This window comes from Hippocampus guttulatus, chromosome 8 (assembly GCF_054856545.1).
Source record: "Hippocampus guttulatus isolate MCC_2025c chromosome 8, RoL_Hgut_1.0, whole genome shotgun sequence".
Classification (NCBI taxonomy): domain Eukaryota; kingdom Metazoa; phylum Chordata; class Actinopteri; order Syngnathiformes; family Syngnathidae; genus Hippocampus; species Hippocampus guttulatus.
The window spans coordinates 15,398,942-15,425,808 of NC_141268.1; the positions used below are offsets into that span (position 1 = coordinate 15,398,942).

At 41.8% G+C, this 26,867-nt stretch overlaps 4 protein-coding genes and 1 long non-coding RNA gene across 5 annotated transcripts; 4 read left to right on the plus strand and 1 right to left on the minus strand.

The window, feature by feature from the left end:
* Positions 1-515: 515 nt before the first annotated feature.
* Positions 516-3,919, plus strand: wdr77 (WD repeat domain 77). The gene is made up of 10 exons (XM_086118939.1): positions 516-869; positions 1,339-1,524; positions 1,602-1,743; positions 1,820-1,869; positions 2,321-2,391; positions 2,505-2,562; positions 3,137-3,208; positions 3,292-3,400; positions 3,490-3,558; positions 3,643-3,919. The coding sequence occupies exons 1-10, from the start codon at positions 785-787 to the stop codon at positions 3,785-3,787; spliced, it is 987 nt and encodes a 328-aa protein (XP_085975065.1). The 5' UTR covers positions 516-784; the 3' UTR covers positions 3,788-3,919.
* Positions 2,668-13,854, minus strand: LOC147201393 (uncharacterized). The gene is made up of 5 exons (XM_086118936.1): positions 13,707-13,854; positions 10,757-10,845; positions 8,362-8,449; positions 5,796-7,851; positions 2,668-5,715 (listed from the first exon to the last, which is right to left on the minus strand). The coding sequence occupies exons 1-5, from the start codon at positions 13,783-13,785 to the stop codon at positions 5,619-5,621; spliced, it is 2,409 nt and encodes an 802-aa protein (XP_085975062.1). The 5' UTR covers positions 13,786-13,854; the 3' UTR covers positions 2,668-5,618.
* On the plus strand, positions 13,840-26,819 carry LOC147201394 (uncharacterized). Its single transcript, XR_015101703.1, has 4 exons — positions 13,840-13,969; positions 14,384-14,442; positions 15,267-15,367; positions 25,359-26,819. It is a non-coding gene; the product is annotated as an uncharacterized LOC147201394 (long non-coding RNA).
* LOC147201395 (uncharacterized) lies at positions 15,394-19,679 on the plus strand. Its single transcript, XM_086118935.1, has one exon. The coding sequence runs from the start codon at positions 16,340-16,342 to the stop codon at positions 19,385-19,387; it is 3,048 nt and encodes a 1,015-aa protein (XP_085975061.1). The 5' UTR covers positions 15,394-16,339; the 3' UTR covers positions 19,388-19,679.
* On the plus strand, positions 19,835-24,993 carry LOC147201396 (uncharacterized). Its single transcript, XM_086118937.1, has one exon. The coding sequence runs from the start codon at positions 20,890-20,892 to the stop codon at positions 22,939-22,941; it is 2,052 nt and encodes a 683-aa protein (XP_085975063.1). The 5' UTR covers positions 19,835-20,889; the 3' UTR covers positions 22,942-24,993.
* Positions 26,820-26,867: the final 48 nt, after the last annotated feature.

Below are 26,867 nucleotides of genomic sequence, written 5' to 3' on the forward strand. Positions count from 1 at the left end.
ATGGGAAGCAACTGTCATCTTGCCACAACACTCGCCTGTTCTCTCGCACTGAGTGAAGCAAATGCTACATCTCTTTGTAGACGTGCGGGTTGATCATCTGGCCCACATTAAATTAAATTAACATTAAATTTGGCTTTGAAATATGACTTTTATGACACCACTCCTGGAACCTTTCTGACACATATCATACAGCAAGAGAACTACACGCGACTCATTTCCTGTTAAATAAAGTGAACTTTACAGGGGAAAAAACATCGTATACTGTGCAGTTTTTTTAGATGGTTAAATTCGGCTGTCACTCGTTTTGCACACAAAAATATAAAGCCGTATAACAAGCAGGACTATTCTGTTGATTCATACATTGGAAGAGAAATAAACATGTAGCCAAAACAGGGTTCTTTTCGTAACGGTTAAAGTCGTTGCCGTCTAACATTAGCTGAATGACATACCGTATTTGCCCTGAAGATGGCAGTATTTCAAAAGCACCCACCAAAATAAAACAGGAAGTGGAATCACCGAAGAAGATCCACCGCGTGGTTCTACTTTCACTCGTAGAAAAAGCAGCCACAGATTTTTTTTGCATAGTATTTATGGATGAACATTCTTTCTTTTAGTATCCTGTTTTATGTATGCTCTGTCCTAGAAATGTTACTTGCGACGAAGTTCATCAATTTTTAGTGATCGCCCGCATTGCGTACTCGTATTGGTTGTTGAGGGTAATCTCAAACTGGTGCAAACATCATCTGTGATTGTTTGGATAAAAGGTGCAGGACTGGAAACTACGATGATAAAGGATAATCCTTGGAATATACCCCCTAATGCGCCAGCATGCATGGAGAAGCATCTCTGTGCAGCGCAGTACAGAGCAGGTAGGTGACCAAAGGCAAGGTGAACGAGTTCACACAAATTTGTTTTCTTGTGCTCACCACATGTATAAAGAGCAATGTAACTTAAAAATGTTTCTGAGCTAAAATGCGAGTACAGCAGAGAAATGGTCCGAGGCTTTGTCACCACTATCATTGCTACAATGCGTTCTGCCATTCACAAATATGGCATTCAGCATTTAAACAATAAACGAATGAAAATCCATCCCCTTTCTTGTTTCTGTTGTATGCATTTTATATAAACACAGAACCCGGATCTATAACCTTGCACTAAGTGAGGGTGAAAGCTATGCTCTGTAAACCAACTCGACTGTCCTTATACAGCAACCCCCGCAGACTTTGAATTGCCTCACCACTGTGCTGTGTGGCATGAAGGCAGAAAATTACACTTAATTGGTATGAAAAGGATTTATGTAACTGCAAAGATTTTCTCCCATCATCTTCTCTCTCTCAGATGGCACCTTGTTGCTCGGGTCTTCCAGCCTCACCGGCAGGAGTTGGCAGGGCTCAGTGTGGATCTACAGCAACCCTGAGCAGGCCCCCAACGAGGGCTTCTGCAAAGCTGGCGTGCAAACTGAGACTGGTGTAACGGACGTCAAGTGGATTTCAGAAAAGGGTGTTGTTGTGGCATCAGATTCAGGTAAGAACAGATCTTGTTAACGATGATGCTTTTGTTTGAGAATTATGAGCTAATCTGTGATGGGTTGACTGTGACAGGTGCCTTGGAGCTGTGGGAACTTGCTGAGGATGAGCGCCTCCTGGTCAACCGTTTCACCAGGCATGAGCATGATGATATCGTCACCACTGTGAGCCCCGTAGCTGCAGCAAACAGTGCCATCACTGGGAGCATGGACTGCAGGTAAGAAGGTGTTGAATGGATTCGCAGTGCGGGATTTTTTTTTCTTACAATCATGTTTGTTGTCGTTTGGCTGCAGAATTAAAGTGTGGGACCTGAGTCAGGAGATGGTTGTCACGTCATACAATGGTAAGGACAACATTGTGTTCTTTTATAGCTGAATACACTGCAGTTCGACTCCATTAAGTCAAAATGCGCTGTGTAGTTTATAAATGTTGTTAGCTTTAAATTCGGCTTGGCAGCTAGCATATGGACGGACCTAGTGGAATGTATTCCAGCAGCCGGAATCTTTAAGTGGATATATTTTAATAGCTCAAACATGCATTTGTGTGAAGACTAGCTCGACAAAGTAGCATCCACGTTTCCAGGTTGTAGTCGTTAAGTAATTTGATTGACAGCTGAGGAACATAGTTTTATTGTGACTCTTCTATTTCTACATTTAAAAACCAAAAAGAGCCATTTGTTTTTTTTTTTTTCTCAATCGACCAAAAATACTAACCGTCATGAAAAAAAAGTCCATTAATCGTATTGTTGTTTACGACTTGCAAAATGAATGTTGTTTCCCGTGTCCATCCTCCAGCGCACACACAACCGGTAACTTGCGTTGCCTGCAGTCCTACGGACGATTCGCTTTTCATCTCCTGTGGTCAGGTAAGATGCTGTTTATCAATTCTGAGTCAAATTGTGTTAAAAAATGTACAGCTAAAGAATACAGAGGAACGTAGAGCTATTTCCTCTAAGGTTTGTCTTATCTCATCTCTTAGGATGGCCGTGTGCTCATGTGGGACACACGGAAACCAGATAAACCAGCCACAAGAATAGGTAAGGAATGCTGGCTAGTTTGTTGCACATTTGATGTTAGAAATACAGTGTTGCCCTGCTATATTGCGGAAACCTTTTAACGTTCCTGGGAATGAAGAGTCAGAGTCATAGATGCACTTCACATTTATTGAATGCTGGGGAAATTGTAAACAAGAATGCAATGAACCGACACGTCGGGTATGCTGTCGGCCACAGCTCATGAGCTTGAGCCAACCTCCAACCAGTTCACTGGCGTCACATGACTCTGCCTCCTCTTTAAGGCAGATATCCAATGCACTGATGCTGTAAAGCATTTTTGTGCTCACATGTTTATAATGTGTTTCAAAAGTCTCCTTTAGTAAGTTTAAAAGTGTTTAAAGCATGTGGTAGAGGTGAAACTTTTTTCTTTTTCAATTATACGGTTATCACCTAAGGATTAGAATGCCTCCCCTGCAGTGAATGGGGTTTTGCCGTATATATACAGTATATGAACACATTTGGTTGTAATTTTCTTCATTTTTCTCTCCCCCCCTGGTGACAATGGTCTTAAATGTCTATGACAGTATACTCTATCTGTATTTCCTCCCCCCATTAGATTTAGAGGCTTCCCACTGCTTGCCCACCACTGTCTCCTGGCACCCTGAGCACAGAAGCACCATTGCTTTTGGTATCAAGCCCAGCTTCTTTCACAAGACTGAATTTTGTAATCATGTGTTTTCCCACACCCAAGTCACATTCCTTGTGCCTCAGGCGACGAGCTCGGCAGAGTGACCGTCAAGGATTTCCTCACGACAGAGCCAGCTCGTGTGGCGAGCGTCCACAGCCGCAGAGTGAATGGGCTGGCCTTCTCTACACACAGGTACACCGAATTATTTTTGTCTCCTAACTTTGCTTCTTTTCAGATTTTAATTATGAGTATTTAACAGACCTCTTTTCTTTTCATTGCAGCACATCTTTCCTGGCCTCCATTAGCGACGATTGCTCCCTAGTTGTTTTAAACTCGGAACTGCAGGAAACGTGAGTGTTGGCACAGATCCGCTTTACTGAGATTCTAATATACCGTGTTAAATTTTTAATTTTCCTGTTTCCCTTTTTTTTTAGATTCAGAGATAGACGCCACCAAGACTTCATCAAGGGCGTGTGCTGGCTTCCCGGAGGCTCCAATAACCTCACCACCGTTGGCTGGGATCACTTTGTGCTTCACCACACGGTGGAGCCAACAGGGGGCACCCCCAACTCGTCTTAGACCCAAATACACTTCCGAAGCTCATGCCTATGTAGAACTTTAGTGAACTTTGAATTCAATTGTCCTTCGAAGTTATTTGTTATGTTTGGAAAATAAACGATGGAAAAATAAAAGCTTTTCAGTGTCACTGCACTCAAGAGTGCCTCAGTTATGAATATGAACCAATGTGTGGTGAAAAAGATACATCAGATGTTTACTAGCCCTTCCAGTGTTTGACCATTTAAGGCACGTGATTCTGAATTGTGGGATGGTGCAGTGAAAACCCTTTGCTTCTCTAATCATGTCTCAACATTTTTTTTTCTCACCTGAGCAGCCTTGCAAGAGTCAGTCGGATTTGGAACTCCTTATCAGGGTGCTGCTTGTTCCTCACCTTTTTGACCTACCCTGAAGTGATTGTAGGTAAGTAGAAACATGAAATAATAAACCGAGCTACCATTTGACGCACACACAAAATTTGAGACTTTTGAAGATTTCTGATCAATTAGAATTTATTAACCAGATTGAGCTTGGTGAGATAGGTCAATCAAATTTGCTTAGGTGATGACTACTTCAATCATACTCTTACCATATAAATATATGTACAAATATAATATTGCTGCATGTCAGTACTAATACATTTGAGCTTTTACTGCATACTATAAAAATAAAACATCCTTCATTGATTACAATAAGAGATAATACAAAGCAAACATCTGCACATTGCAATCTGATTGGAAAGACCCTACATGACATAGTTTGACAGTGAATGAAGATTATAGTTTGGGTATATTGTATGCCATGTGCTTAATTTCACTTTAAGCAATTCAAATTTACATTCAAGATTTCTGACAAAAATCTGCCATGAACAATCATGAACATAAATCTGATGGCTGATGTCAAAAAAATTGTGAATTTACTGTACGGTGTTTGGCTGCAACAAGACTGGTGGGAGGAACAAAGTCACATTCATCGCGAATCAAGGCAAGAAGCTTGAACATTTGTCAAGAAAAATTTGGGGGTTGTGACTTTCACAAATCACCCTTGAGCGGCTCTCGCTCCAGCCCATACATTTGTGTTTGTCCTGAACACATTATTGAAAGTTAATCTTTAATGCTTAGCAACATTAGAAAACCTGTTACATTCTGACCCTGTAGCACATAACTCCCAATTTCAATGTTTTTTCTTTTCTTTCAGGACTCTTAAGTGACACATTTACAAAATATACAATGGATATTGGTTGATTGGTACCGTGTGATTATAGTCAACATAGAAATGACAGAAAAATAGATTTTGCAGACTCCCACCATGCCAACCAACCTTGAGACTAATTTTGGGTCAAGCCAGTACTGTTTTAGATAAAAGTATGCCAAGCTGTCAACTGCTGCATGTCACTAAGCTTTATTTCTGTTTCCGTTTGTCTTATTCTCTGCAAATTTTTTATCCTTGACTTTTTATTCCATAAAACGTGTTGATGCTACCAATCTCGACCAACAGCGTGCCAAATACTGAGAACTTGATTGTAAACTAGCTTTGAAATCCTGTAAAAATTAGAATAGGGTCATTTTCATGGCATCCCTGGAAAAGCTATACGACTAGCCTGGACCAACTTGTTAGCACTAGCATCAGTGCTAATATTCGTTTATCAGTGCCTTCTGATTTAATAAGGTCACTTCTGGTAGCATTTAGTGCAACACAATCACTCTGTTTGTTTTGCTTCTAACAACATCTGAGAACAAATGTGAATTGATTAAAGCAGAGGTTTGATTGAACAGTGGCTTGAAACGAAATTACCCTTGCAGTTCGTGGGCAAAATTGACCGTATACATAACAAAGGAAGACCAAACACGTTTACTCACGATGGCCCTTTTCTAATAAGTGTAATTGGTTGTTTGGATCCGGGCCGAATTCGATACGTCATTCCATATTGATGGCTTGACTGCAGTTCATTGCTGGAATGGACAACAGAGTGATAATTAGACTGGGATATCGATCCAAATGTGATCCAAGTGGAAACAACACGAGGTCTTACCTGTTAACGTCTGGAAATTTTCTCACCGCTTTGCCATCCTGCTTGTGGTGGGTTGGCGTTTGGTTGGTCACGATAGAAACACTTTTGGCCTGCGACGTGGACTTTGGGATGACGGGGACTCTGACGTCCTCAGAGAGTGGGACACTCCACTCTTCGGCATTATGGTCTGCCTCATTCATGGCGGTCATTTTATGGTCCATCTCCAGCATCTTTCTTTGTAAGATGCTCACAAGCGTAGACTGGCTTGGCGACAGAGGCGTTGGCGGTTGTGCGAGATTTACCATAGAATTAGTCTGGAACTGCGGCTTCAGTTGGACGGCGGCATTAGGAGATTGGTGCTTTGAGGTTTTGGGTACCAGTGAAGGTGGAATCTGACCAAGTGGAATACAGTTTAGACTTGTTTGTGGTGCCATTCTCCAGAAGGTGTTTGGAGGACTAGTGGAAAGAGGGGACTCCATAACGCTCTGGCAATCCTCGAATTCTGGAGGTGGAGGGAGTAAAAGCATACTTAAGTGTTCCTTGCTCCCTCCAGATTTAATGTAGGAATCATTCCTCTGCACGAGTCGGTTGCTCATGTCTGTAGATGAAGGCGGTTCTGTCAAACTGTATGTTGGTCCATCACTCATCCGTGCAATGGTTGCTGATTTTTTTCCCCAAAACTGCACGGGACTGACGGGCGTCGGACTTGGTTGTACGTGATCCTGATGAAGGAGAGAAGAGCTTGAGAGGGCTCTTGACATTGGTGGCAAAGTTTGGGGAGTAGTAGAATTAATTTTCTGAAAGCTTTCTCTGCGCTGGTCATTGTTCATGTTCCCAATTTCATGAGACTGAAAGCCCTTATTCTTATCCCTTTCCTTAGCCGCCATGAGAAGAGAAAATGGGGAAGCTGCAGGAGCCTCTTGAGCCGCACTGCTTTCGCCACTGTTGTGTAATTTATGACCGACTAATGAGCCCAATTTACCGGCGCGTTTTGGACCAGGTTTTCCTTGGATATCCTCAGAAGTCAGTAGAGTTTTGTTCCCTGTCTGAAGGTTTCTTGGTATTTGGTATGGCACCCTGAGTGGTTTGACAGTTTCATTCTGGACCGACATTGTTACTGGATCAGCTTTTGTGTTCGCCTCAGGCAAGGGTAAGCGTGAGGGCAGAATACTTTGTATATTCTCTTTGTGATAAAGACCATCAGAGGGAATTGATTTGGGTGGCTCGTGTAGAGGTGCCTGAGAGAAGTGTGTACTTTGTAAATTCTCTTTGTGATGCAGCGGATCTTTGCGAATTGGCTTGGTTGGTGAGAGTTGTGCGGTTTGGAAATTCTCTTTATGGTGCAGTGGATCTTTGCGAATTGGTTTGGTTGGTATGGTTTGTAAATTATCTTTGTGATGAAGTGGGTCTTTGCGAATTGGTTTGGTTGGTGTCTGCTTGGGGATATTCCCATTGACGGGGACCAACATTTGTACTGGCGAAGCGGACCCACTATCTTCCAGGAGTAACATCTGCTTGGGTCTGGAATCTTGTTCCACATAGCCCTTAAGGATCGAGGTGTTGGACACATTGTTAAGCTTTGCTGTGTTTTGGGGATTGAAGGTTGACTGCGTAGGAGTCTGCACAGGTGGAGGTGGGGCGGGATTTTGTGGTGGGGAGTCGAGGTTGGCCATAGATGAGAGTCGAATAGGTTTCGGAGGAGGAGTCTTGTGGGTCTTCTGCTGCTCTTTACCGGGGGGAGGCGGTGGTGCAAAATTTGGATGTTTGGGAACTTTAGCTGGGGACGGTTTTGAAATGGGAGTGGAAGATGCAGAGCTATTGGAACCTGTTGACGGAGGCTTCGGTGGGGTCATTGGTTGGGATTTTGTGATACGGCGATTTTTTTCTTCCTTGAGGGGTGGCTTTGGAGCAACCGTAGGGGGAGGCTGAAGGGCAGCCATCTCTAAATTGCTGAGGTAACCCATGAAGTCTGGTGGAGGGAGGATAAATGTCTCCGGTGGCGGGGGAGGGGCCATAGAAGGAGCAGGGGGAACCAATATTTCTTCCTCTAAGCCATAGGACAACCGCTCTCCATTCACTATGAAAGAAAAGACAGAATGACAGACAGAAAAGCAGCACTTTAAGAATTTTAAAGCTCTAGAATTATGCTTCTTCTAAATTCTGATAATCCTGACATAGACCAACAACACTGAGCACGAAAACCAATTCTGTGTTTCCACTTTCGTCAGATTGCTTGATTAGAAGACTGCCGCATCTTTCAAGACACGATCAGATAGGAGTTCTACACCATTGCAAACCAAAGCGGATTGTAAATTCAGAAATGTTTCGGAATGTGAAATAAGAGGAAAGACATTCACTCGAGTCCAAGGCCACTCCCATTCTGTCAACAAACTTGCCATGTGGTTGGTGGCACATTCATTGCTCCTGAGCAACAGACTAGCACAACGTATACCCGCACTGCAGCACTTTAGAAACAAACCGATTCTATCAGTGAATCACAAACAACGGTAGGAAAAGTCAAATCTTGAGGTGGAATACGAACTGGTACAGAGCACATGTGTAAGGTCCTTAAGCAAAAGGCACTCACTTGCACCGTTGATCTTTGAACCACTGATAGTGGGGAGGACCGGTACTCTCGGTGTTGGAACAGCAAACCCTTGAAAACTCTCGGATGACTATGTTGGGGGGGAAGGGAAAGCAAATATCAACCTTATCTGAAAAGCAATGCTAATCTGGTTAATCTGGAAATAATTAAGAGTTGAGTGTACTTGAAAAAGGTTAGCATGTCCAGTGCTTGCGAGATGATTGTTCAATTAATTCCCTTTTATTGTCGGTATTAGGGATGGGCCAGTAGGGAGATTCTGACGGTATTATAGCCATGTAAAAATATTGCATTTTTCACCGCATTACTTTCATGCAATTAAGGGTCTTTATCGCGCATTTTAAGTGGTAACGGGACCACTGTTTTCTGTGTTTCACGACATTTACTTCACATTATTCACTTCACCACCATACATATACCACGACGGATGATAAAGAACGCAATTCCGAGTTTTATCTACGGCTTTGAAATTTCCAGACAGACCAAGCACATGCGTTACAAATCTCGGACGAAATGTTCTGAATTTATAGTTGACAAAACGCCCATCAAAAACGTCAATGGTGAGTCGAATTATTTTTCAAATCCTGATGATAATTGATGCTTTTATGTGATTCTGTCAAATGTGTGAATTGGTCTATTCGGATACATATTCTTCATGTTTCTTGTGATGTTAGTCCGACCCGCTGTGACAGCTCATATTTTCAGTCGGTACATTTACATACATTTATTCCTTACTATGGTATTTTAACAATTTTCTTTTAATGTGTGGGGATGGTAGTCCTGAACATGGTGCATATGAAATGTATCACGAGGCCTCAGTTCAAGTCATATTTTCCATTGAGCATTGTCTTCGAGTGAAAACTTGCACACACCTCGCATGCTTTCACTCGCTTGCAAAACACGGTGAATCACAGAAAAGAGGCTCCGCCTTTTATTGCTCACCAAATTGCTAAGTGCTAACTTTGTAAGGCCAACTGGCTCGCTGTCACTTAGAAACATGATTGTTTGTGCTCGAGGGGCAACGATTTGCTGCTCTGATCAAAGCTCAGACGCCACTCATCATAATCAGAAAACAGAAACTGTTTGCCGCAATACAAAATCCAGGGCAGGTTACCATGTTGTTACTTACTGCTAAAAAAAAACTAAAAGAAATGAGAATCGGTACACAGAATGGTACCAGTGATGGCAAGAAGATAATTTATGATGAAGAAGTTAGTGCAAGAGAGCAGTTGTGAGCGACACAGTGCAGTCTTTGTCCAGGATGACAGAAATATTAGAATGCTATGTTATTTGCAGTCTGTATACTGTAGTTTGGATATGGAAGGAGTTATTTCAATTGGCATGGTTTATTTTGGTGGGGAAAAGTGTTCCAAAATCGGAAGAAAATAAAGGATGACCAGCAACCAGCCAGAAACGGATTGTGTCTGACCTTTCAGGTTCTGTCCACTGCTGAAGCAAACTTTGCCATGTCTTTAGAGGAAATACAACACGTGACATTGGATATAACAGGGGCCATTGATTAAAAAAAAAAAAAGCGCAAGACGTGAAGACCGCAGGTACAAGGGTGTGTTGTTAAGGTGGGCAAGAGTTCCATTTCAGTTTCATTTGTTGTGTTCTCTTTGCTGTGCTCTAATTTTTCATGACGCAAAAGTTCTTCCTGCCCATGTGTTGCTGGGTGTGCCACATCCAACATGCCTCAGATGCAAACACTCACCACACCCATGCACCGGGGTGTGTGAACCGGAGTGTTTAGTCATGCATTATGAATTATGGGGCATTTGTTTGTGTAAAACAGCCATATAGACTGCTCATTTTAAAAAAATGTTTTGCACAATAAAAAGACTGGAGAATGCAGTTGCCGACAGACTTCCAGAACTTTTTATGAGATTTTTTTCTTTTTTTTTTTTAAATGAGAGCCGAGGGAATCTTGTGAAACAAGAAGTACAATGCAATGATCTTTTTAACCCTTATATGAATAATTTAACATGTAGGTAATGACAAATTTATTTCTTTATTGTGGCATTTATTTGTTTCATGAAATATCAACCGGATGTTTTTGTATTTTTTTTAGTCACAGTATTATAAACCAGCATGTGTTTGACTGCTACCCCAACATACTTCAGAGCTTATGATAAATAAATGAATATTACTCTGATGTCTGATGATTTGAAATACGCTATTTAGATTCACTGGACACGTGGTGTATTTATTTGCACAGTTTGGTATCAGAAATCTATGGTATTGAACATCACTACTGTAAATAAAGGCATCTGCACAGCTTATTATGTAACAGACTTTCCAGATTCCAGAAAAGCAAGTGTTGCATGAAACAAAAACAATCAGTACAGTATGAACAAGGCAGGTTGAGTGACATACTCACAGTGTAATGCTTGACAGTGGGTCTAGCGCGCACGCTGGCAATACCCGACTCTGAAGACGTTGGCGAGTTCAGCACGAGGTCCACATTATCTGGGCAAGAAGGGCAAATCTTTTTTAAGACTGACATTATTTGACACATTGGACAGACAGCATTAATTTAACAACAGGGATTGTTGTGACCGTAGTTAACAATGATAGAATTGCATTGCATGGTCTGTGATTAGTCAGCAATCAATTGCATAGCATTCTTAACAATCAATTTTGATGCTTATGTCGATTTAAAATGCCCATATGGTTACTGAAGGAATAACAATGGTCCCATTTTGATTTTATCATGGAATAATTACACATCGTTTTTCAATTATTCCCGAGGGGAACATCCCTTTGGCAATACTAACAAATGGAATGTCAACTTACATCCATAGCAGATTGTGTTGAGACTTATGTATATTTTTTCGGTTGTGAAAAATGCGTCAAGTCAAGAAATGCTTTTAGGATGGGTTGTTTGAAATATAACAACTTTTAGAAGCATACAGGATGTCACGAAAAAGAATCATGTTAAACTGGAGAGGAACTTGGCATAAAAACAAACAAAATAAATCATGTTGCGAAACCGGGAAGGAGCAATAAAATAGTTGTGATGGGAGGAGATAAGTCACCTCAGTGTTCTGACGTTCTTCCGATGTTTTTTTAGACTATTTGTCAAACAAGAAAGAGACGAGAAGTGAAGAAATGTCGCACAAAAGCACTTTGCCTCGTTGTTATGTCAAACATTTGACTTTACACTTTCCTCGTGAGGCCAGGTGAGACGAGACACATAGCACCCAAAGACAATGCTGTTTTAAGAGACAGACACACACACACACAAACACACACACACACACAAACACACATACCTGTACCAGGTAGTGTCTTTAATCTCAACACGTGACAAAATATCATCATAGAAAACATGAAAATGTAAAACTGAACTAACGTGGGAATCACCATGAAATGACCGCGCCGTAATGTTTCAACCAAGGGCTTGTAAAACACACCTTCCTGATTAAAAGGTTTTTAACTCATCGAGCAGCTTTGCGTGGTGAGAACTGAAGATCACTATGCAGAAGTTAAAAACAGGAACACAACAAATCATTGAACTAATACAGTATAAGGAAATAAGGGCAGCTTCATATGGGATTATTTGTTTTCCTGTAACATAAACATGGATTGACTGATATTTCCTGTTTGAGAAGGCGAGCTGCAATAATACAGTAAATGATTACTAGACAATGGCTGTATGTCACCATAGCCACATTAGTGGGCTGGAAATATTTGTTTGAATAGGTCAGAGTCTATCTATCTATCTAGCTACCTAGCTAGCTAGCTTTGCCAGTAATTGTACTGATAGAAAGGTAGTTAGCTAGCTTCCAAGCTAGCTATCAATACAATTGGGTTTTATTCCATCTCAGGTCATATCATTTTGGCGATTTATGTGACGTACTGGGGCGTATTAGGTGTTGCTGTTGTTGTAGGTCATGTGTTACTGAATGAGATCGGCATTCTGACCTTTTAGTGGACCATTTTTAGCTTTGTTGTTTTAGCCACACAATGTGCTGGATTTTGTTGGTCTCATAATACCAGAACAAATAAGGTAGCATGGCTGTGGCTCAGATGGTAGAGTTGGTCATCCAGCGAACGAAGGGTCAGCAGTTTAAATCCCAGCCCTGACACTCCACTGGAGTGTTCCTGGGTAGTGTAAGTAAGAAACTTTGGTCAGTTGCCTTACCAAAAATAAGGTCCTAATTCCTAGCATATAATAATAGTTAGGCGGCACGGTGGTCGATGGGTTAGGAAGTTGGCCTCACAGTGCAGAGGTTCAGGGTTCAATTCTGGCTGCGGCCTTCCTGGGTAGAGTTTGCATGTTGGATTGGATTGGATAAGATTTATTGTCAATGTACTGTATGTGTAATTTCTTCCCGTGCCTGCGTGGGTTTTCTCCGGGTACTCCAGTTTCCTCCCACATTCCAAAAACATGCATGGCAGGTTAATGGAACACTCTAAATTGTTCCTAGGTGTGAGTGTGAATGGTTGTATGTCTACGTGTGCCCTGAGATTGGCTGGCAACCAGTTCAGGGTGTACCTCGCCTACTGCCCGAAGCCAGCAGGTATAGGCTCCAGCACGCCTGCGAACCTTGTGAGGATAAGTGGATTAGAAAATGGATGCATGGATATTAAATTTGTGGTAGGACGTAAAAAAAAAAAAATACAAATACAGTATTTCTTCACTGTCCATAATTACATTTTTCAGATATTTGCTGTATTATTTATTTTCCCAATCTTTTTACTTCCACTTCATACATGTAAAACTTTGAACTGTTGTTTTCGGTTCATTTGCTGGACAATATTAAAGTCATGCAGGGAATATACTTATTACAAATGTATTAATACAACCACCTTTATTGCTTTGTATTCTTAATGTATATTTATTATGGTATTGTATTATTTTTCATTATTTATTACGTAGTTAGCATGTGAATGTGTGTGTTTTGATATTGTCAAGGTGAAGCCAACGCTTGCCCTTGGTTTAAAATAAACAGCATCATTTAACGTGTTCTAATTAGTCCTTATAATTGACAGTAAAATTATTTGCACTTAAAGACGTTACAGTATCTAATTTTTAATGTGAATAAAGCACAGGAGTTAAATCGGGACTGTCTTTTTACATTTATTTGACGTTTACTGTACTTCTTTTTCAGTCCACTTTTGCTCCCTCTGTTGAATACAATTTGGAAGTTTAAACAGCCATAGATTGCGGGACAAGAAGTATACGCGCATGAATGCCGTGTTCATTGCCGAGATTTCATCTGGTGCGCGTCACATAGGAAATACAAAGGTCGCATATCCTTCCGAGGAAAATACTTTAGATGCTTCTTCCTCCAATGCACCTGCTCTGCTCGCAATCTACTCACCCATTTCCCTCATTTTGATGCTGGTGTCGAAGAGAGACTGGTCCTTCCGACCCAAAAAGGCCAAGGTTCCCCTCTTCATCTTGAGCAATGTCTTTACTTTGTGCGAGGATCACAAGTCACACATTTTCATAAGATGCTTCGCGATTCCGTCGTAGGACAACTACGGCACACTCAGGCGAATTGGTGCAAACTTGGGAGGAAAGTGGTGGGAACAAATGGTATTAACTCCGCCTCCCGTGCTCAAGTTACATTCCCAACAACAGGTGAGGCCCAACCTGCTCGGCTCTTTGCGCCGACATTCCAGCACGAATCTGTCTTTAATTACACACCTATTATCGAGATCTTGGATTTTAATTGCCAGCTCCACTGCTTCGTGGTCTGACTCACTGCTCGCAAGCTAGCCGAACATTTTCGCTTGGCGGTGCAGCCGACGCTACAGTACTTGTTTTAAGGCTGCTTCAACTTTTTTTAAGACCGAGCATCGCAAGGAAGCGACTTCCTCTAACTCTGTGACACTTCTTTAAGAAAAAATTAGGATAAATTCACTGCCGTAGCTACAAATTGCAAAAACATCACTTCAGACACTCGGGCCGTTGTTGGAATGCGTCAGTCTGTCCGCCATTGTGGATGTGGCACATTTTAACGGTGCGTCTCCCTTTTTTTTTACTCTCCCCTAGGAAGAAGACAACTTTTAAGCCCTCCTGTGTGCAGTTTTGCATCTCCTCTACGTGGCTGGGTCGGTACACTGGTTTCTTCTCACATTCCAAAAAAATGAACGGGAGGATATATGATCGCTCTAAATTGTTTAGTGTGATTGTGAGTGTGAATGGGTTGTGCGTGCCCCGCGATTGGCTAGAAAACACTTAATCTGGGATCGTCCCCAGCACGCCTGCAAGACTCGTGAGGATTAGCGGTTTGGATAATGAATGAATGGATGATTCTCATGAATCATTGTTATGTGATTAATATCAATGTAATTAGTATTTATGGCAATCACTGCAGAAGTAGTAAGACCAGCCATGTTGGATGGTAGCAATGACCAGAACACAGGAGACACGGCCCATGAGAGAGCGCACAAAACTAGGTTTGAAAACAAACTAGCTGAGGCCAGCTGATGTGGTTTGGACATATGCAGTGGAGGGACAATTGATTCATCAGTAAAAAGATGCTGGAAGGCCGGCACGGTGGGTGACTGGTTAGCACGTCTGCCTCACAGTGCTGAGGTGCAGGGTTCAATTCTGACTCTGGCCTTCCTGTGTGGAGTTTGCAAGTTCTCTCCCTGCCTGTGTGGGTTTTCTCTGGGTCTCTGGTTTTCTCCCACTTTCCAAAACCATGCATGGGAGGTTAATGGAAGTCTATAGTGTTGGTACATCTCCAAGCAGGTGATGAAAGGCACATCTTCACCGTTCACGCTGCTTTTTCACAACCAATATGGTGGCTGAATCAACATACAATTCTGTGCTCAAGGTGGCGTCTACGTGGGTAGAACAACCACCCCAAAATATAGTCACCCCATTGTCCATCCATCCGTCCATTTTCTTCACCGCCTTTCCTGTTCAGGGACATGCGGTGCTGGAGCCCATCCCAGTTGACTTCAGGCAAACGGCAGACTACATCCTGAACTGGTTGCCAGGCGTTCCGCAGGGCACATATGGAAACAGGTAACCATTCAGACTGACATTGACAACGTCACTGAATGGTAAATTAAACCATGCTGCCTGCGGTTGAAGTCAGGCGAAAGTACCACTACAACTTAAGGGACACACAACAAAAATGCTGCCATTTCATGATAATTGTAACTTTAAATGACAACTTATTTGTGGAACCAGCATCAGTACAGCAATGAAATACCTGCTTTGGAATGTCAAAATATGGAAATTTAAGTTCAGGGTGCACCCTGCTTCTTACCAAAAGACAACTATAATAGGTTCCAGCATTTAGCTGGAATTCCAGCAATATTCCAGTAATATTATTCCAGCAAATAGGTTCCTACGAAGGATAAACTGATCAGAGGATGAATAAATGGATGAAAATAAACCAAAATTAACAGCTGTGATTGGAATTTGCCTTAATGCAAGGCTTAAGGATCCTTTTTTATTTTTTTGCAAGCGCTTATTTTAGTCCCGAGAAGCCAAGCGGGGAGTTCTCTGCCTACCTCAAGGAACTTTGATGATGTCATGACTTTAGGTCGCTGTCAGCGACGTGTCACCTTTGCAATAGAGCTTATGACTTCATCTCTATTATCACAAGCCAGTAATGTTATTTTGATGTACTAATTTTAGCCACATCTCAAAACTACCCGTTGTATCCCGTCAACAGTCGCCTTCTGTGTCATAGTATGTCATAAAGCTGAAAATTGCTATTCTGCATACACTGTTATTTATTTTTCTTATCTTGACAACTCAACAAAACATGATACGCAAAAAGTCAAAAGAAACTTGTATTTCGAGTAAATTAAGCCAACATGTTGAATCATGGCATTTTGATAACCTGCTAAGGATCCAGCCAGCCATTTTCCGTACCGCTTATCAGTTGGGATGTTTTCCATTTTACCTGCAAAGACACCAGTTAGGAGCCACCCAAAGCATGAGAGGATCGTCCCAAATCTCCACTTTGTAAATAAGGATTGAAGGATGTCCTGGATAAACGGGCAACTGTTAAGCAATGATTATTACAGGGAACATGTTAAAGATCTGGAAAATAAAAAGACCATGTTGCTTGAGCAAAGAAAGCTCGTCAACGAAGAGTTGGCTCATCTGGACTCTGAGAATATCAAGACGGAAACCAAAAAAAAAGACATGCTGGCCCAAGCGCGGGGTCGTCTTCAATATTTGAGTTTCATGAGGGAGACAGCAAAAGAAGACTTGGGGTTTGTTAATCGTCAACAAAAAGAAGAAATCCTCAGTGAGCAGAGTAAGATCTTCAATTTTAACATGGTACAGTATGGACCTCGCACGGAGAACCTGGAATCGGGGAAAGCTAAATTTGAGATGACTCTGCTTGAATGTCGGTGTATGGAGATGGAAACACGCGATGAAAACATGAGGACACATATTGCTCAACTTGAGGAAGAAAATAAAGGCTTACGAATGCAAGTTGGAGATAAGGTGACACTTACCGGGACGAATAACCTTGCCACTCAGGAGTGGGCACATTTTGGATGTCAACATTTCAATTTGGACGCAAACAAGCAAGACCTAACGGGACAAATTAGAGCTATTACCGATCAGGATGAACACATTAAGGCCCTCAAAGATCAGATTGCAAACCAAAAAACACAAGCTAAAAATCCTGCGGAAAGTGAGGACACGCTGAGTCGACAGAATGCTTCCTTTAAAAATGCTTTGGCTGAGCTTCAATTACAGAGTATGAAAATGAAAACGCTAGAGACGGAGAACAGTGACTTGAGGTCGCAACTTCAATGGCATCAAGAGACAAAGAAAACTCAGATTCAGTCCGGCGGTTTGGTGACGGAAAGCTTGCAAGGGGATGACGGAACTAACAGTGTAACGAAGGAAGGTGAGAAAGAAGCCCTAAGGGCACAGGTTAAAGCACTCCAGGAAAACAAGAACTGTCTCAACGATGAGATTAGATCCGTGAAAGACGGGTTAGCTCGAGCCCAATCTCAGAGTGCAAACATGGAAACGCAGAATTGTGAATTGAAGGGACAAGTTAAAGCCCTTAAAGAAAGCACCAGTCAACTACAGGATAAAGTGAAGTCCCTAAATGATCAGGTGGCTCTGCTTCAGTCTCAGAGAGCAAAGATGGAGACGCAGACTGGCGACTTGAGGGCACAAGTGAAAGGATTTCAGGAAAACGAGGACATTTTGATCAAGCAGAACGAAGCGCTCAAGGATGAGGTGTCTCAGCTCGAAATCTGCAACGTGAGGACAGATAAACAAAACGAAAACCTGCGGACCCGAGTCAAGACTCTGAAGGAAAATGAGAACAGCCTCAGTGAGAAGATAGAGACGCTCATGGCCGACGTGTCCCACTTTAAATTTCAAAGGGAAAACGATCAGACCGAGATTCATCGTCTGAGAAGAGAACTGCAAACGCTCAGGAGTCAATTACAAGATCAAGAGGAACTATTAAGGAGGATCGATGATGCCGAATCTCTCATGGAGAAGGAGTGGGCGGAGAAGGAAAAGCTGAGCGTCAAACTCGGTGAGCTCTGGGACGAGAGTAACTTTGTCAAAAAGCAAAATGACGCTGTTCGGGTTGAGTTGGAAAAGAACAAATGTGTTCAGGAACACCAGTGTGAGCAAATTGCTCAGCTGAGGGCGACATTACAGGGACATAAACTCCAACTGGAGGAGGCTCAATTTTTACTCTACAGTAAAGATGACGAGTTAGCAAAGCAAAACAGGAAAATTGTTTATCTCAATGAAGTCACAGAAGAGCTGAACTCTCACGTGAGCAGTTTTAAACAACAAATGCATTTTCTTAAAGGCCAGCTGGAACTCAGGCAGATGGACGAAATATTAACTCATAATATTTGCGGAAGCCTCGCCGAAATAGCACCTGAGGACGGGCCAGTCAGTGAAAACCAATCGGGTTTGAAGACTGAGATAAAGGACGTGGGCATGCAAATAAAAGACAACTGCTTGACTGAGCCGAAAAGGTTTTTAACGCACACCTTGGCTTTGCGTGACTCTCCAAGTCTGAAGATGGAAACAGAAAATGAAGAACTGAGGACACAAATAAAAGATCTTGAAGAAAACGAATTCGAACTGACTGAGCTGATCAGGCACCTCAATGAAAAGCTGGCTCATCTGGAATCCTGGGGCGCAAATGGAGATGTGGGGGAGCAAGACCAAGCGCTTTGCCAAAACCAGGACGGGCTCGCCGAGCAGAACAACCTGCTCAATGAAAGGCTCGCTGATCTCGAAACAGAGAACGGAGATTTAAGAGTGCAAGTTGAAGATCTCAAAGAAAACGAGAAACTAATCAAACAGAGGACAGAGACCCTCATGGCTGAGCTGGACCAGTACAAAACCGAGCGTAGCCGTCTGAGGTCAGAAGCTCAGACGCTCAGGTCGCAACTGCACGATCAAAGTGATCTACGGGGAAGGATGGATCACGCCGAATCTCAAATGGAGAAGGACGTGGCCGAGAAGGAAAAGTTGAGTAACAAATTGCGGGAGCTTGAAGAAAAGGACAACTGTTTAAAAAAGCAGCACGACATTGTTCGCGCCGAGATGGAAGCGCATAAATCCGTTCGAGATCAACAAAACCAACAGATTGCCCAGTTGAAGGCGGCGTTAAAAGAAAACAAACTGCAGGTCGAGGAGGCCAGATTTCTCCTCGATAGCAAAGACGATGAGTTGGAAAAGCTAAATGAAGTCACGGAGGAGATGAAGACTCTCGTTTTGAATTTGAAGCAAAAAAATTGCCATCTTCAAGGGCTGCTAGAACTCATTCAGACTGCAAATCAGGAGGACCCTGCGAACAAATCGGATGCGGTGGAGCCTGTTGCGGTGCACCTGAAGTCCGCGTCGAGCAGACTTTTTGCTATTTGCTGTTGGCCTTTTAAAGCACTTTTAAAAGTTTTTAACATATCTTCCTTTCGAGGACTTGTCGTCGCGGTTGTGTTCTTTTGTCTAGGTCTGTTGTTTTCAACCGTACTTTCCATTGATGATGACTCTTCAAACATATATGATTTATTACACAAATGCTAGGTCTTTGTATGACAACAATTCCTTGTCTTCGGAAAGTGCTGCTTGGGTCATATGTGACTTGTTTCACTTTAAAGGGCACTGGGTTTTAGGTTCATGTGATGACAATACTTTTGAGCTTGTTTACTAACTAGTGTCTTGTCAATGCATTTTTTTTTTGTATATAACCTGACAAGAATGTCGAGACTCTTATGGAGAGCCATTTTTTTATTAATCTGTCTTAAAATTGTTAGTAGAAACCAAAATGTTTTGAACAAGCTGCTTGCTTTGTATTAAACAATTATTTTGTAATCGGCCCAAGTTTTTCCTCAAACGTTTTTTATACGATTGAATAGTGACGTTGGTTTTCAGATTCAAATAAGTTAAGTGATTGGCCCGGTGGTCAAATAAGTGAAGTGATTGGCCCGGTGGTCGACTGGTTAGCACGTCGGCCTCACGGTGTAGGGTTCGATTCCGGCCTTCCTGTGTGGAGTTTGCATGTTCTCCCTGTCCCTGCATGTTTTTTCTCCAGGTACTCCGATTTCTTCAGACATTCCAAAAACATGCGTGGCAGGTTAATGGAACCCTCTAAATTGTCCCTTGGTATGATGGTGAGCACGAATGGTTGTTTGTCTACGTGTGCCCTGCAATTGGCTGGCAACCAGTTCAGGGTGTCCCCCACCTACTGCCCGAAGACAGGTGCGATAGGCTCCAGCACACCCGGCGACCCTTGTAAGGATAAGCAGATCAGAAAATGAATGGGTAATTTAAGTGTGATGCTTAGACAGGGCGGCCCGGTGGTCCAGTCGTTACCGCGTCGACCTCACAGTGCAGAAGTACCGGGTTCAATTCCAGCTCCGGCATCCCTTTGTGGAGTTTCCATGTTCTCCCCGGGCCTGCGTGGTTTTTCTCCGGGTACTCCGTTTACCTCCCACATTCCAAAAACATGCAGGCAATTCAAATTGCCCCACGGGGATAAATATAGTTTTCTGAATCTAAAAATGGCAGGCTGATTGAACATTCTAAATTTTCCCTCGGTGTGAGTGTATGTGCGCGAATGGTTGTTCGTCTCGTGTGCTCTGCAATTGGCTGGCAACTGGTTCAGGGTGTCCCCCGCCTACTGCCCGAAGACGGCTAGAATAGGCTCCAGCAGCCCCCGCGACCCTTGTGAGGATAAGCGGATCGGAAAATGGATGGATGGATGCTTAGTTAGACGTGCATCGATTAGGTACAATTTAATTGTCCAAAACTGGACAAGGTATGGGGTGCAAGCAGCAGTCAAACGTTTCATTTCAATAAGCACAATATTTACCAAGTACACCCTGCAGGGCCTTAATGACACAATACTACAAAGTCCTTTTATCCATCAGCGGCAGCTGTATTCCTTTTATCTGGTATCATAAAGGTGATAGCTACCAGCCCACTTTGCATGTTGATTATATAAAGGAATACATCGGAACTCTCAAGAGCATGAAGCAGTCCCAATTTCTTCAATTGCCGATAAGGATAAGAATTCAGGACAAGTGATGATGGCATGCGGAAAAGAGCATCAATTACCAAATGACTGTCTGATGGACCATTACAATGATCTTGAAAAAAAGTCCACACTGACTGAGCGAAAAAGACTCCTTGATGAGAAGCTGGCTCATCTCGAATGCCAGAGTGCCACGATGGAAAGAGAGAAAAAGGACTTCAGGACTCTACTTAAGGATAGTCAGGACACACAGCAGAAGATTTACCTGAATGAAGACTTGAGTCAACTTAATTCTCGGACTTTCACGGGCACAACGGCAGATGCAGACCTGACAGTCAAAAATTGCAATCAGACGAAGGCAACACTGACTGAAGTGAATGACCGTAAGATGAGACTGTTTAAAATTTGGAGTGTGAATGTGGAGACTGACAATGAAAAGTTAAGGAAACAAGTTCAAGTCCTAGAAGAAAACAACGCCTCATTCACTCAACAAAATGAGCTCCTCAGTGAAAAGTTGGTTCATTATGAATCCTGGAGTGTGAAGATGGAAACACACTTGAGTATGCACATCAAATTTCTTCAAGAAAATGAAGATATTCTGATTAAACAGAACGAGTCCTTCAAGATGAAAGTGACTGAGCTCGAGAGGTGGGGTGAAATGACTGAGAAACAAAATGAAAACCTTCAGGCACGGGTAAGAGTTCTGAAAGAAAATGAGAATATCATGAATGAGATGATTGAGACCCTAAGGGCTAATTTGACCCACGCTGAAACTCAGAGGGACAAAGACCAGGCCGACATGTATTGTATGAGAACGAAACTTCGGACGGTCAGATGTCAATTGCAAGACCAAGATGAACTATTGAGCAGGGTCGATCATGCCGAATCCCGCCTGGAGAAGGCATGCGCAGAAAATGAAAGTTTAGGCAACAAAGTGCGTGAACTTCAGGAGGAGAATAATTTATTGAAAAAAGAGAAGGACATAGCTCGAGAAGAACATTCATCCCTCTGTGACCGACAGTCTGAACAAATTGCCCAGCTCAAGGCGGCAGTCAACGACCATCGGAACCAACTTGACAAGGTTCATTTTGTTATCTCTAGTAAAGACGAGTTGTTAGCAATGCAAAAGGGGGAAATAGATGAGCTCAACTCTCTCGCTACCAGTTTGAAACAAACAATACATGATCTTCAGAGTCGAGTGGAGCTCAGGCGGATGGAAAATATCCTCCTTGCAGAGACGGCACGCAAGGAGCAGGTCGGTGAAAATCAGGTGGATTTAAGGGCGGCGAGGAAAGGAACGAGGGCGCCATTGAAAGCTCTTCATCGAAACAATGACCCCAATATTGAACAAAAAAGGCTTTTTAAGCACACTTTGACTTTGTGTGACTGCCCAAATCTGAACATGGAATCAGCGAATGAAGAATTGAGGGCACAGTTGAAGCAACTTCAAGAAAAACAGGTCAAAATGGCTGAGATGAACAGTCATCTAAAAGAAAAGTTAGCCCATCTTGAATTTTGGCGTGCCGAGATGGAGACAAAGAATGACGAGTTCAAGACAAAAGTAGAGTATCGTAAAGACACAGAGGAGACAGAGACCATAATTTCTGGTTCGTGGCAATCTGAACCGCACAAGGACACGGAAAATGTTCAAAGTCCTCAATTGAGGACAGACTCGGAGTCGGCTTTGTTTCACTTGCAAGATCAGGGCGATTTGAAGAAGACCCAAGATCATGTGGAAATTCTTGCTGAAGCGCAGGCGGCGGAAAATGAAAAGTTGAGCAACAGCCAATGTGAGGCTAACATTCTAAAAACGAATGAGGTAGCTAGCGTAAAACTTGGAGCCCATAAACCTGTTGGAGATCTGCTGACCAAAAATATTACACAACTGAAGACAGGATTCAAAGATCACAAGCTCCAAATTGAGGAGTCTGGAATTGTCCTCCTCTGTTTTAAGGATGACTTGTTCACAATGAAAACCAAAGACATAAATCAGAGAGACAAACGTGGAGATGCCGCTCTTTTCATCACATTGGGACAATCAATTCTTAACTTTCAACACAAGTTGGAACGCATGGAAGAAATATTAACGGCAGATAACATTTAGCATCGAAACCCCGTCGACAGCCTGAGCGCAATCATCTTGCTGCGCACGGCTGCAAGGTATGAGCAAAAGAAGTTGAGAATGCTACTTGCCGTTTGTTTTTTTCATTTTCAACCAATATCTGTCAAATCTATAAAAGTGATTGGAAACTAATGATATGGTTTTGACCCACTGCGGTTCACGTTTTTGTCAATGGTTTTCTCATCATAATTATTAAAGGTGTTACGATCAGGGTTTTTGATTCTTATACCAATCACATGGATTAGTTTGACCTTTTTCTATTGTAGAGCTGCTTACTAACTAAGTTCAATCATCGCTACATTGCCGATCGACCAGTGTACGACTAATAATCAGTTCTCCAAACCTTCCAAGATGATACATGTTCATACTGGGTCAGATACAGGCTGCTTGGGCTAGCTAAAAGACCAGCGTCTCTTTTTTCTTAACTTCAATTAAGAATTGTTGTCCTATGTCTGTTAATGTTTATTAGCTTCCTTCGTGCCACACGTAGCGGAGACGAGGCACGGGCTTCCTCTCGGGGAGATACCAACAGTATTTCCTATGCTATTGCTAGCTTGGTTCACCAAAACAATGCTACAACCCAACAGTTGTTCAGTAGACTTACCACTAGATAGGCTGATAGTGTACCATTTAAGCCTTTTAAGAAAATATTACTTCTGTAGTATTTGTTTTGCATGTAAAAAAAACCCCGTATGAAATAATCATCTTTTTGTTTGTTTTACAGCACTCTGGGTCTTTTTCCCCATCACTCAAATCTGATTAGCCACAAATGACACACTGTGTCCTAGTTTTCCACTTTACATTGGTGCTGCTGTAAGGTGATCAGTGTAAAGATGATGATTAGTCTCAGGAGGATTCTTTATCCTCTTCTAAGACCAGACTGAGTTGACCTCAGACATTAACCCAAGCAGAACAGGTTCATACACTGGGTTACTATATATCTGTTTACAATTAGAAGAATATGATGCAAAGATAGTTGTAGTTCCACTTCTATTTATAATCAATATAAATAATTTTTTATATTCATATTGTATATTATTAGTATATCTATTTAATTTATAATCCATTTATAAGGCCCTCAAATTCAGAACATATTATTGTGATCATGTAATAGAAGATTTATTTGGACTTATACACATGAAGGTAAGCTTATCCTTTTTAGCCTGTAAAGCTCGACAGCAATCTTCTATCACGCCTTAAGTCAGTGGCAACAATCAAGACTTGTTCATCCAGTTCCACAGTAGGTATTCATTATGCCACCCAAAATAGGAAGGCAGAATGTCTGAAATGCTTGTATTTGTTTCTCAAAGTGTATTGTACAGTACCCCGGCGTCTTCTCTAAAGCCAACGGCTTCAAACTTGGGGTTTAATTTGGAAAGTGATTTCATATTACACTGGCAAATTGGTGCTGGTGTTATCTTAGGCAGCTGTGTTAAATAAGGCTATTCTCTTATCTTCATTAGTCTGCTGATTAACTGTTTGACATGAGAAAGCTGTTAATTCATACCTCATCTTGCGATCGTTTTTTTTCTGAGAAACCAACAAGGATGCTATTTACTCACTGGATATAAGAAAATATTCTATTAATTCACTCATATAAATTTTATGTTCACATTCAAGAATTGTGAATAGCTCGCTCTCTATTGACAAATGTGTTATTTATATTTGTTCGAGACTGTATACTGGTTGTTGCTGTTCAGACCTACATGGTGGCCTAAAATGATTGCATACTAACACTGATAAAATGATTCATGTTGCTTTTTATGCCATTTTTCAGAAAATTCAAAATGAATGATGACAAAAGAAACCTTCAAGAGCTTTTTCAGACCAGGCCGTTCAAATCTGTCACAGCCATTCCCCGTTAATCACTGAGGCAGATTTTTTTTCTTAAAGATTTATGTCAATCCAATCAGTACATCAGAAACTTCGCTCGTACTTCAAACTTTATGATATCGACCGGAGTGGCTACATTGACCGCGATGAGCTGCTTCTGATTTTCAAGGTATTAGTGAACCCAGGTTCATAGGTGACTCTGAGGGGTGGGGGGGATTCCACCTAGTGATTTATTGATTCTGAATCAAGCATACATACAAGGCAGGAAGTAGTGGGAAGGCTTTGGAGTGTCTCACTTGTGCGAAGTATAACTGACACTTGGGTGACATCTACTGGTCGATTAAAGTATGGTAAGGGTGGTACACTTCCAACAAACACGTTTTTGCAATCAATGGAGTTCATGACATTATAGCACAGGAGTTTACTAACATGGTATTTGACAAGATTGATATCAACGGAGATGGTAAGTATAGTAATGTTGTTTCCAGTCGCATGCTCTGCTATGCCATTTAGCTAAAACTGTTGACTAAATTTAAATTCATTGGTTTTATTGTCTTTTTACCTAGGTGAGCTATCTAATGATGAGTTCATGGGTGGAGTTCAAGATGACGAGATGCTGCTGAAGATGCTCACAAAGAGTTTGGACATCTCACACGTTGTTCGGATGATTTAAGGAAAAGTGATTGCTAACACCCAAAATTCCAATATCATGGATCCTCATTAACCCTGACCATAAAGACTCCATTTTATGGATAACACCAACTCCATGACCTTCAAACGGGGTCTAGAAGCTGCTGTCATACACCAACAAATAAGATGAAGTACTTTTCAGGAGTTGCTAAGAAACTGGTGATAAGAATTCCACTTGGTGTCGATGTTCAGCCATTTTTATTTCATACCGTAGACTTTTTTGCAAGCTCTTATTTCATATTGCATGCATTCTGTAACCAGGGAATAATTATCTTGAGGTTTATCTGGGTTCTTACCAGTCTTGAACTTGTTTTATATATTGTGATACACTCTCATGTATAGATTTATAAAACATCATCCAACCATGTTAAGATGCAAAACTGTCATGAACATTCCAAATTTACAATTAAATGGCAACAGAAACACATGCATATTTTGCCGAAACTACACAAGCAAACAGAGGCATGCTTGATTGGTGGACACACATCTGTCTATAAATCTGCAGTTTCAGGGTGTGTCCTGTTATTGTTCAAGAGCTGCTTTGGTCATTAATACTAAAGGGAATGTCATCACTCAGTCTTTCACTTTGAAGGACTGCACTGTACAATATATGCTGACGGGGTTTCTAACATAATGCTTACCGTATTTCTAAAGATAAAGCTAAGGGGGGAAAAACCTTATTACTGTATGTTTTTAGATGTAGAATTGAATTTCATTGACCAGCAATACTACAGTGTGGCATGTAACCAAACATGCAGCACATGACACTTGGGAATAAATGAATCCAATTTCATGTAACCTATAAAATAATTTAGAATGTAAATGTAGGTCAGTGCTTCTGTTAGTGTTTAGGCCAGCAGAGAAGGCATTGTTGCCCTTCACGGCTGCAACTGTGGATTTGATATTTCGTGTATTCATTTTTATACAAGGCTCATCATATTCGTTAATAAGGAACTCTGAAAGACTCTTTGAAAGTTTGTTTTTAAAAAGATGATCTACATGTGGTATGTTTTAAAAAGCTACGTCGTTTAGTTTTGATCCATTCAATACGATATATCTTTCTTAACCTCCGTAAAAAGGGACACGGATTTGGTAACAATAAGAAAATGGGTCCCTGGGTAATAGCAGTGGAGATTCACTACTTTCGAGGGCATGTAAATGATTTGGGGAGGGGGCGCGACACTTACTGAAACAACGTGGAGCATACAAAAATGGGAGCAATCCGTTTTTAACAAATATTAACATGTCAAGGGACCTGTAAAACAAACAACCCCCCTCCCCAATGTACACATGGAACAAAGAAGATAAAAAAATAAAATCTGTATATGTTCAGAGTGTGCACGACTCATGAGGTTGACATCGTGGAAAAGGTGTGTCATCGGTAT

Excerpts from the sequence above, each read along its gene's own strand:
- wdr77 (XM_086118939.1), top strand. The coding sequence starts at position 785 with ATGATAAAGGATAATCCTTGGAATATACCCCCTAATGCGCCAGCATGC. Across the intron at positions 1,870-2,320 it reads GGTTGTCACGTCATACAATG|CGCACACACAACCGGTAACT; the intron begins GTAAGGACAACA and ends TCCATCCTCCAG. Across the intron at positions 2,563-3,136 it reads TAAACCAGCCACAAGAATAG|ATTTAGAGGCTTCCCACTGC; the intron begins GTAAGGAATGCT and ends TCCCCCCATTAG.
- LOC147201393 (XM_086118936.1), bottom strand. The coding sequence starts at position 13,785 with ATGAAGAGGGGAACCTTGGCCTTTTTGGGTCGGAAGGACCAGTCTCTC. Across the intron at positions 7,852-8,361 it reads TTCAAAGATCAACGGTGCAA|TGAATGGAGAGCGGTTGTCC; the intron begins GTGAGTGCCTTT and ends TTTCTTTCATAG. Across the intron at positions 5,716-5,795 it reads AAATTTCCAGACGTTAACAG|CAATGAACTGCAGTCAAGCC; the intron begins GTAAGACCTCGT and ends TGTCCATTCCAG.
- LOC147201395 (XM_086118935.1), top strand. The coding sequence starts at position 16,340 with ATGTCCTGGATAAACGGGCAACTGTTAAGCAATGATTATTACAGGGAA.
- LOC147201396 (XM_086118937.1), top strand. The coding sequence starts at position 20,890 with ATGATGGCATGCGGAAAAGAGCATCAATTACCAAATGACTGTCTGATG.